This window comes from Coturnix japonica, chromosome Z, assembly GCF_054131305.1.
Source record: "Coturnix japonica strain WE chromosome Z, WE-NBRP24, whole genome shotgun sequence".
In the NCBI taxonomy this organism is placed as follows: domain Eukaryota; kingdom Metazoa; phylum Chordata; class Aves; order Galliformes; family Phasianidae; genus Coturnix; species Coturnix japonica.
In genome coordinates, this window is record NC_140702.1 from 49,381,083 (window position 1) to 49,392,113 (window position 11,031).

Here is an 11,031-nt window from a genome sequence, read left to right on the forward strand (position 1 = left end):
TTTCTTTTCACTAAGCTGCAGGTCGCCCTCTTTACAAGTGTCTGTAGCTGGTTGGCAACCAGTGACCTTTACTAATCCCTTTCCTCTCAAGTGCGCTCTTCGCTTCTTGCTGGGCAGCTTTGATGGATTGTTCGGGTGACATTGTGCGGAATTCACATCTTTCTCTGAAGTCCGCCCTGAAGTTTCGTCTCCGTGCACCGTGACTGCGTGCGCTCCCGTCCCCTCTTCGTTGTGTGATAACGCTCAGCACCGCCCGGAGCGGCGTGGTGGTGGATAATCTGCGCCTCCGTAGGGTGGCACTGCCCGAAGTCTGGGCGGGAGGTATCCCAAGCCAATGCTGCCCCCGGCATCCCCTCCCCAAAAGCCAACAGCAGCGCCAGCACCGCCGCGGGGCGGGATCCCGGCCCTCGGGTCCGCACGGCCAGGCACCGAACGGCGGAGCGGGTACGGCCCCCCCGCCCCGTCAGTGCTCTTTCCACTGAGCGTTATTTGCAGCATATGTTTCGCACATCCATTCTCTTTCAGTCCATTCTTCTGTGCTCTGGCTGCTAACACGGTATAGTCACCTTGAAATTTCCTCTGCTATTTTCCAATTAAAAGCTTAATAGCCCTGGAAACGGAGTTCATGTGGTGCAGTTTACCGTAGCCCCTTCTCCTGAAAAGCTTTCTACTGGGATCCCATTATGTGCTTGAATAAACCTTTTCTGCAAACAGAAATGGGAATCGGGGCTGTCAGGTGTTGGGTTACAATAGACATCCATGCGGGGGACGTCTCGCTCGCATAAATGCAAACCCAGCCCTGTGGGGAGATGTTGTCAAATACGGGGATACAGAAAACATTCTCATCAAATACGAGAAAAGGGTTACGGCACTGTACCAAACTTCAGCCTCAGCGCCAGGCGCTCTGCCAAGCGACAGGGATTTCCTGCCCCGAGTGGAGCACACCCCGGAGCTCCCCAGCCCTCACTCCCCAGGACCGGGGGGCGTCTTCCCCGCTACCCCGCAGCTCCGATTTGGGGCTAGCGATTCGAGGGCTCCGCGCCCCGAGTTCTGCCCTATGAAGACGAGGTTCGGTATGCGGAGAGGGCACCGCCCGTTTGTTATTCTTCCCGAGAAGGGCTGAAAACTTGCGGGTGCCCGCGGGAGGCTGCGGGTCGGCTCCCCGCTCCCGTCCTGGCGCTCCCCGGGGACAGAGCGCACGGCGCGTTCCTACTCGTCCTCCTCACACCCAACGCTCGGCGCCCGGATCTTGACCCAAAACTATGGCCGTAGTTATAGGACAGAGTGATGAATGGAACACGGCGCGAGTGCCTTTAGGGCACCACGCGCTCCGCTCTCTATTCTCGCTCTTTATCCTGCTTAGCAAGTTTTTACCTTGGTTTTCTAATTAAGCACCCTCGTTAGATGGTGCGATTCGTGCGGGAGTTAAGAGGTAGGGGTATCGGGGAGAGCAGAGAGTTGAAGCCAGCAAAACGGACTCACGTCGGGGCTGCAGCCGCTGCCCCGCGCGTAGACGGGCGCTGCCGTCCGGCATCGGAGCTCCCGCAGGAAAACTGCGGAGAATCGCCGTGCCACGGTCAGTGTTCCCATTCTTTCGTTCACTAATAAACTGCACCTGGGATTTTAACTAAATTCCCTCAGACATATCCCTGTTTCACTAAGAAACCTTTCCACGTCCTCCTCTCCTCTCCTCTCCTCTCCTCTCCTCTCCTCTCCTCTCCTCTCCTCTCCTCTCCTCTCCTCTCCTCTCCTCTCCTCTCCTCTCCTCTCCTCTCCTCTCCTCTCCTCTCCTCTCCTCTCCTCTCCTCTCCTCTCCTCTCCCCTCCCCCGACACACGGCACCGAACACAGCCGAGGCTTCAGGAGGCGGCTGTGCCCGTCTTGTACCACAGCCACCATCTGCAGCCCCGCAGCCGCCTCGTGTAGCGGCAGAAACGGACCCGCGCAGCGCCGGTGCGCGGCGAGTCCTGTCCCCCTCTGCCCTGACTCTTCCAAACTTTGAGGAAAGTTTGGTCACACGCCTCCGCTTCCTCTCCTCCGCCCCCCCGCTCTCTCCTGCTTAAGCACGGGGGAGGGGGGTGGTGGGTGGCACAAACCCCCGTCTGCCCCAAGCGGGGACGCGCCCCTTCGTCAAAGGGTGGGCTGAGAAGACCCCTCCATCCTTTCCTTCTTTCCTCCCTCCCTCTTTCCTCCCCTCCCTGCCCCTGGCCGCAGGTGGGTGGTGGAGGGGGGCGGGCGGGGCCGGAGGCGGGCGGAGGGAGCCGAGCGGCGGTCGCTGGGATCGGCGGGGCGGCGCGGGCAGCAGCAGTGGCGCTCCGGCCGGCGGCAGCTCTCTGCCCGCCGGTGTCACCGCGGCGGGCGGCGGCTTCCCCCGCCAGTCAGGGTAGCGCCGAGACGCCCGCCCCCGCTGCTCCCTTCTCCACCCCGGAGCCACTGAGCTCCTCCCGCGGGCATGAACGGCTACGGCTCCCCGTACCTCTACATGGGCGGCCCCGTGTCGCAGCCGCCGCGGGCGCCGCTGCAGCGGACGCCCAAGTGCGCCCGGTGCCGCAACCACGGCGTGCTGTCCTGGCTGAAGGGCCACAAGCGCTACTGCCGCTTCAAGGACTGCACCTGCGAGAAGTGCATCCTCATCATCGAGCGGCAGCGGGTGATGGCCGCGCAGGTGGCCCTGCGCAGGCAGCAGGCCAACGAGAGCCTGGAGAGCCTCCTCCCGGACTCGCTGCGCTCCCTCCCGGGGCCGCCGGGCAGCGCCGAGCCCTCCGCCGCCCCACCGGGGCCGCCGCCCTGCGCCGGGGCGCAACGGGCCCCCGCTGAGCTGGCAGCAGCAGCCGCGCTGCGCTGGGCCACCGAACAGCCCCCCGCGCTGCTAGGACCGCTCCCCAAGGCAGGTGAGGCCGCGGCGGGTTCGCGAGGCTCTGGGAAGAGGGGAAAAGGGGCGCGCGATCCCCTCGCCCCGACGGTGCGTCGGGAGGGGAGGGAAGGCCCGGACGCCTCCTCTTGCCCTGTGGGAGCGTTCTGTAGTTAGTTGAGTGCCTAAAAAGTGGGACGGAGTGCTGGGCCCGCTGCGAGTCCCGGCGCTGCTCCCTGCCCATCTCTACAGACCGTCCGGGAAGCAGCTGTAGCAGCAGCCGCTCTATCCCGCACGGCCGCGCCGCAGAGAACGGGAATGGGAACTGTCACTTTGTGCGGGGCGCGGGCCGAAAGGAGGCAGGGATGCACCATCCCCCAGGAGGGCGAGCAGAGGCTGCTCGTCGGGGCTCCCCGTCCGTGGTAACAGCCTGTCAGCAGCTCCTAAGGAATGTAACCTTCGGTAACACGCTTCTCAAACAGCAGAACTGCGTTCCCCTTCCCTGGCCGATGCCGAAAATTCGGCGAGGTGCGGTGCGAGCCTTCTCTACAGGTGACTGCAACGAAGCGGCACGTCTCGGTCCTCTGCTCCCTGCCTCGGGAGCTGCGCGGGGCATTCTGCCCTGGGCTCAGGGCGGACACGGTCTGTGGGCGCGGCCGGGGCTGCTCGGTGGGCAAAGTTCTGTCCAACTCTCCGTCCCTCTCCACTCGCAGCTCTCCTGTGGGCAATGTGCGGGCAGCTCCCCCGGGCCGGGAAATGGGGACCCCCCACCCCAGATTTCCTCCCTGTCTCGGCTCCCCGACGGTGCGGAGCCTCCCGGCCCCGGCTGTGTTTTTCAACACGGGAAAAAAATGCGTCTTGGCGCCTTCCAGAAAGTGAAACAAATGCACTTCGCCAGCAAGATATAAATCTGGCGGGCAGGAGCGCTATTGACTCGCACCCCCCAACTTTTCTTCCCCCTGATGTATGAACTTCCCAGCTTAAAAGATTACAGTAATCACGGGAGGACAGTGTAAGTCGAATCTGATAGCAATAACTTTTGGAGAAGGTCAGGCCCAAGTGAAATGTTACCAAGCAACAGGCGTTTTGTGTGCAAAATACAATCAGAGTGTATTGATGAGGAATTCTTCCCTGCCAGCCAGTCAGCACTTTCTGCCAACAGCTCCGCGAGAGAAGGGACGGAGCGGGTCTCCATCCATCAGCCCCGGGGCGCGGCGGGGCGGGGGGAAGGAAACGGTGGGGCGAGCTGGAAAACTGCGCTGTGAATAAAGGAAACGGTGAAAGAGAGGAGAAAATTATCTCCCCCGTGGCTCTCCTGTCGCCCAGCGCCATTTAGCAGGTAGCTGTGCGCGTTTCCGAGCACTGCGAGGTTTTTCTCCGCACTGCTTGCGCTAAAATTGAAATCTGAGTGGAAGATGCAGTTATTTGCTCCCCCGTTTTCAGACAAGATCCGTGCTGTACGGATGGATCTGACCCGCTTGCTTGAAGTAGCATTTTCCTGCCGAAACGGGTCGTGTCGGTGGGACCGCCGCAAAGTTCTGTTCCGTGCCCATGAATAACCGGCAAACGGTTCCCATCGCATCTGCAGCATCGAGACGCTCCTTCGCCGGACAGGGCTCTTACATACTTCTGTCTCACAGGGCGTGTTACAGTAGCAGTAAGTCACCAAGGCCAGCACTTAATAGAACACCGCGCTGAGTCTCCTGCTGGTTTCAGAGCCGCCTTTTAGGTCAGAGCAGCTCTCTGGGAGCAGCGACTCCCAGGAAGCACCCGAGGTGGGAGGCAAGGAAGAAGTTCTGTGCTGAAAGCCTTTACTATTACTGTTATTATTATTGTTTTTAGAAAGGGAACCAAAAAACATCACTTGCCACAACGGCTACAAAAATCTGACCCGCAAACAACCAATCCTTAAAAGAGATCCAACAACAAAACGACCCCGAATCAGAACCCCGTATTGCATATATTTTAGGAAAGCTTTCCTGCTTTCCGATATTTCTGCCACCAGTCTGTGCTCACAACAGGGGCAGGAAAACAGCGGGTGTGTTCGGGATCCGGGAAAATCCATGCAGCAGAAAGAGACTGCAAGTAGAGAGCAGAGCTGTTGCGCAGCGGTCAGCAGAGGGGAAGTCGAGGGTTTTCCTGAGATGCATTAAACTGCATAGGGCAGCTTCCCCTTCTCTGCAGTACTTTGCGTTGCGTTGTTTGCGATACGAAGTTTGCCTCATCATCCTCAATACTCAGGGAAAACATGAGGTATGCATCGCTGCGGGTTCCCAGCAGCTCAGTTAACACATCTATTAGCCTACAGTGAACGCAGGCACATTTGTCCCTTTTCAGCACTCCGTGTGTTCTAGCAGCAGGTCGGGGTGTGCGTCTGCACGCCTGATATTTGTTGAGTGTTTCCCACCATGGATATTAACGGGAAGACGATTTCCTCCGAGGTGGCAAAGTGAATGCGTGGAGGAGGCAATTGGAAATAGAAACTGCTTTAAAAACGAACCAAACAAACAAACCAAACCACCACCAACAACAAATAGAAACAAAAAACCTGGCAGTGCCCTCTGAGGGTCTCTCTCTGACAGCCCGAGCATCCCCGCGCCGTGCGGAGAGAACTCCTTTGGCTGAGCGCAGTGACTCTATAAATACCGAGTAAATATTTTTAACCCGAGAACACAGGTATTCAGGACTGATGCATGCTAGCGACATTTCCATAGTTCTGTACCCACGAAAAAACGTCTCTCTTGTCTCTCCCCGCATCTCTGCTTATTTAACGATCGCTGTTTTCTGCCATTTGTAAAAAAAATAAATAAAACAAAAAGCCCCATCCCGGCAGCTCCCACCGTACCCTCCCCGGGCAGCGGGCACCCTTCCCAGCTGCGATGACAGCATTTCGTTTAAATGGCCCAAATCTCTTTCCCCGGGCGCGGCTCTCAGTGAGCAGCGATGCGGTGCGGTGCGGTACGACCGGCCGTCCCGCGGCGATGCTGAGGGCGAGGATCTGTGCGTGGGCTGCGCGGAGGGCACCGGCTGCGCCGGGGGGGGGGGGAGGGGGTGGTTTTCAGAGCGCGAAGTGTCTTCTTTTAGCCAGTCCTCATCAGGATACTTTTAAACCTAACGAAAGCGAAGCTGAACCAGAAACATCTTGAAAATAAACATTACTCGACGATAAGGCGCGTTTCCCGTTAGGGAGAGCCAATCTTGTACCGCTTTAGTGTTATGTTTCTGTTGTTATCTCTTTTTAGCTCCCTGTTGACACTTGTTTTCAGTCGGTAATTTGGCAAAGCACGGTAGTTCTGACCTACGTTCACGTGCATGTGGTCCGTAGGTACCTCAGCGCGATCTATCTGTGTGGAAATAGGGACCAACGTCTGCCTCAAATGCCTCCCTATCTCTGGCACGACAGGGGCAGAGGCAATTAGTTGTCCTCGGGCTGCTCTCTAAGACTCAAGTGTGTAAATTGCTCTTTCATTCGGACGTGAATTATTCTTAACATCCCTTCTCTGGTAATAAATACGTGGCTATGAAGGCATGAAGATGTGTGTGTGTGTGAGGGGGGTGGAGGTGATGGGGGATTAAGAGGGAAAGGTAGCATGATCCTCCCGTTCTCTTTTCTTTTTCAAGTAAAAGCTACCCCTAGGTCTTAACATTCTCTCAAAAAGATAATGCTACCGGTTTGTTTGCTTTCTGCATTCCTCTTGGATGCTAAGGCAAGACTAACGCAGAGAGCATAAGGAAGTTCATATGCACGTTGCCTCATATTGTATACATGCTTCTCTATTAGCTCTGGACAGAGAGCATAACCAGACGAAAAACGGGTAAGCAGCACAGGTCAGGCAATTCAAAGAGAAAGATGGGGTCTTCAGAAGGGCACCTCAGCTTTATTCCCACTCTCATCTTCTGCAACCCGAGCCAGCAACACCCGCGGCTCCACAGGACGGCCATCACTCCTGCCTCAGGCAGAGAACAGCCCTTTGCCATGCTGACTGTCTGCTCTGCTCTGCCAGGAGCTGATGGTTTACTTACAGCAGAGGAATGTATCTCCCGTTCTGGACAGCATGGTGACCTCCTGCTCAGCTTACTCAGACTCCTTTCTCAGAGTGACAAAGTGGGTAAATTGCAGCAGAAATGCCCTGTCCATTCCCAGGGTGAGAGAGTGAGGCAGACCTGCAGGAGGCCAGTGGCCAGGATTTTCCATGTACATGCCCTTAGTTCCCTCTCAGTCTGGTAGGGGTGACTGTGAGCACAATTTGGAAGCCTTTGCTTGCTTCATGCCATATCTACTTGGGCTCATCACTGTGGGCTTGGGAAACCAGACAAGTACTTCCACTGGTTTCTGCAGACCATCTTTCACATTTGTGCATTCAGAAGCTCTGCTGTGTGAACACAGCCTCTGTCTGCATCAGCTTGCAGTGTCCCCTTCCCCAGCTGCTGATGTTTGTCAGGTCAGCACTGCACTTGCATGAGGGAGGTCAGCAGAACAACATCCTTAGATAAATGACTGCAAAGGATTTCAAGCCTTCAACATTGCCCCCTTTTGTGATTGGAGCCCTGGGGTATCTCCCTTTTTGTGTGTACCTCTGGTAAAAACGTGGTCCGTGGGCTTTTGCTCTGCCCTTCTTAGCTTCACACACGACAGGCAAGGTACCTGAAACAAGTGCTGAGGGAGGTTGCTAAGCATCCAGCCTTAGAAATATTTAAAGCTCAGCTGAGCAGGGACTAAAACAAATTGCTCTAGATTTTAGGCTAGTTCTGCTTTGAGCAGGAGGTTGAACCAGATGCCTTCAAAGGGTCCTTTCCAAAAAAAGATTTTTTTTCTAAATGTTGTGTTCTAATCAATGAAGGCATCAGGTTTGATCAGGTTTGGAAGAGAAACCTGTTTTTCTTGCTGGGGAATGAACTGGTTTCTGCAGAACAAGAACTAGGATATATTGATTTATATGAACAGCTCTGAGCCAGCAGATGTGGTGCAGTGGTTCTACCAGTGCTGCTGCACTTACAGAGGAAATGTTGGTCTTCCAGGGTATTCTCTCTGAATATTTACATCTTACAACCAGTGCAATAGGAATCCCAGAGTGAAAATGCTCAAGTTCCTCTGAGAGAACTTGCACACTGGGTTGGCTCATTGCTGTCTTGTAACTAGTGAAGAAGGATGGAAGGATTAATATAGCACATCTGATGCAGGAGAAAAAAGGATGCTTTTCTTATATGTGGAAGAATGAGACAGATGACTGAAAAGAAGCACAAAATGCCTAGGTCATGTCTCATGACGCCTGCAGTTTTGTTCTCACGTGACATTGTAAAGAGAATTTAATTTTATCAGAAAAATGCTTTTTTTTTCTTTATTCTTTCTTTCCTTCCCTAGGAGCCTGCTCTGTTCCCTATAGGGAGAGTCTGTCCTCTGGTGTCCATAGAGGCATTTGGACTCAGCATTTGTTGACTTCTCTGCCTTCCTTTGCAGACATCAGTGAGGAGAGGCTGGGTGATGCCAGCGGAACAGACAATGCTGAGACCTACAGTGACAAAGACACAGACCAAAGGAATTCCCCAGACATGGCTAAAGCCAAAACCTGCTTCACCCCTGAAAGTCCAGAAATCGTATCAGTGGATGAGGTTGGTTATGCAGTTCAGAAAAATGGTGGGAGCACAGAGAGCCGTCCAGAGAGCCCCAAGTACCATGCAGAGCAGAATCACCTACTGATAGAAGGTCCTTCTGGGACAGTTTCTTTACCTTTCAGCTTGAAAGCCAACAGACCTCCACTGGAAGTGCTGAAAAAGATTTTCCCTAACCAGAAGCCGACGGTGCTGGAGTTGATCCTGAAAGGATGTGGTGGTGACCTGGTGAGCGCTGTTGAGGTTCTCTTGTCCAGCCGGTCTTCAGTGGCCAGTGGTGAGAGAACTTCTGCAGAGTCAGATGGTCTAGTTCTACCTTCCAATGGGCATATTTTTGAACACACGCTGAGTTCCTATCCTATTTCCTCTTCCAAGTGGTCAGTGGGCTCAGCCTTCAGGGTCCCTGACACACTGAGGTTCTCTGCTGACTCCAGCAATGTTGTGCCCAATCCTCTGGCTGTACCTTTGCAGCACCCATTTCCTCAGCCACCTCGCTACCCGCTGATGCTGAGGAACACTTTGGCAAGAAACCAGTCCAGTCCTTTCCTGCCTAATGATGTCACCCTTTGGAACACCATGACGCTGCAGCAGCAGTACCAGCTGCGGTCCCAGTATGTCAGTCCTTTCTCTAGCAACTCGGCCAGCGTCTTCCGAAGCTCTCCTGTCCTTCCTTCTCGCTCATCAGAAGATCCTAGGATCTCAATCCCTGATGACGGATGTCCTATTGTGTCTAAGCAACCTCTTTACACAGAAGATGAGTATGATGAAAGGTCTGATTCTTCAGACTCAAGAATACTCAACACATCTTCTTAGGATGACATTTGGCATATGATAAGTAAGTAAGTGATATTTGCAGTGCAGCTGAACTACTGGGCCTGAAGAGGAGAGACGTATACTCTATGAAACACTTGCAATTGTATTAAAACTTGACTTTGCTTGGTATTGTACTATAGCAATAAAGACATAACTTATTTAATTTCTTGCACTTCATTGGATAATGCCAAATAGCAATACTCTGGCTTTAGCTCTGAGTGTGTACGACAAGGAAAGACTTTATGGCCATCGGTTATGGGACACTGGAAGACTCATAGCGGAAACAGAAGCTCAAGGTCTACTTTGTTCCTTAACTCAGACAACTGGGGATATTAAACTAGAATACTTGAATGCTGTTTTATAAGAGAGAACTCCTCAGGACATAAGAAATCAAACAAAAGTAGTTCAATTGCAAATGGACTAAAACAAGGACCAGTCATCATCTTTGCATTGAAAGGAAAGGCAGAAGAATTATGCACATGGAACTAGCATGAACTGCTTCTGTACTGTTTGAGCTTAGACATTTTTTAGAAAAATAATCTTACGAGTTATTCTTTTCCCATGGCTAGGTCAAAATGTGTAATGTCAGTGTAAAACCAATTACGGCTGTGAAGTGCATGAAGTGTATTGTGAAATGAACACAAGATTAAACATTGTCAGGTTAATGTAGCATGCTAAGGACTCTAGAAAAATAAACTAAGATGATCATCTTGGTTTATGTCATTTATATTGGGCAAGTAGCATTTCTGAGGATAGAGAGCTGATTAACTGCCAGCTGGGGTAACAATGTCTAGTTCCAGCAACAGCAGACAAGGGAAGTCTATTTTTCCCAGTCCAGGTTCTGCCCCCCTGCCTCGTAGCCTGAAACTGAGTCTCAGCAAATGCTATCATGAGGGAAGCTTAGGTCCTTGGATGTGTGCTACAGACACTTCCAAGTTCAGGAGAGTGAAGCAGAACTTGTAACAGTCACAGTAAGCGGGAAAATATATATATATAAGTAAATAAGAGGCTCTTTTTTTTCTTTTCTTTTTTTTTTTTTTTTCCCCCTATGCTATAGAAATAGAAATAGGAGATAGGTTGTAATAGCAGACCTTTCTTTAAAACAGTGTGGAGTTAAATGGCAGCTTTCCCGAATCTGGAAAAGTAATTATTTGAACAATTTATTGCATGTTTGCATGCATGAACTCCCCTTTTATCCTACTTTCATTACAGTGTCAGAATAACACTACAAATTGCTTCTGGTGAAGAATGCCACTACATTCACTCTCCACCTAGATATTTGTCTGTTAAGGTTTTTGTGCCATTTTTTGAACCATTTGCCACTGACCACATCTGCTTGGCAGTTGGATTTTCCAAAACACTTCTTTCTGTGTGGATGCAATGGCTGGCAGGCCTGCCATGTGTACAGATCAGCCCTACCCCTCAAACCCAATGAGGGTTCCCCTAGAGGGGGGAAGCCTAAAGCAGGTGGGCTGTAGGACCTTAGAATTTGTCAGGCATGTTGCCTAGTATCACTGCTAATGTGAATGCCTGTGTTCTCATTTGGCATTTCATACTTCATAATGTTTGTGTACTCAATGGATCCCACAGTTTATACTGATATTGAACAGGCACAAGCAGAAGGAGAATAAAATAAATAATGTTTTTATTTTCTCTGGGGGATAAATGATCAGAAATACACTTTTTATTGTGTATTTTTGCAATCTGTTCAGTAAAGCAATTTGTAGTTGTATGCTAGAGAGCGAAGAGGGAAAGGTG

At 52.4% G+C, this 11,031-nt stretch overlaps 1 protein-coding gene across 1 annotated transcript; it reads left to right on the forward strand.

The window, feature by feature from the left end:
* Window positions 1-2,451: 2,451 nt before the first annotated feature.
* Window positions 2,452-9,981, forward strand: DMRT3 (doublesex and mab-3 related transcription factor 3). The gene is made up of 2 exons (XM_015848894.3): window positions 2,452-2,890; window positions 8,309-9,981. Exons 1-2 carry the CDS (start codon window positions 2,452-2,454, stop codon window positions 9,271-9,273), a joined length of 1,404 nt encoding a protein of 467 aa, XP_015704380.2. The 3' UTR covers window positions 9,274-9,981.
* Window positions 9,982-11,031: the final 1,050 nt, after the last annotated feature.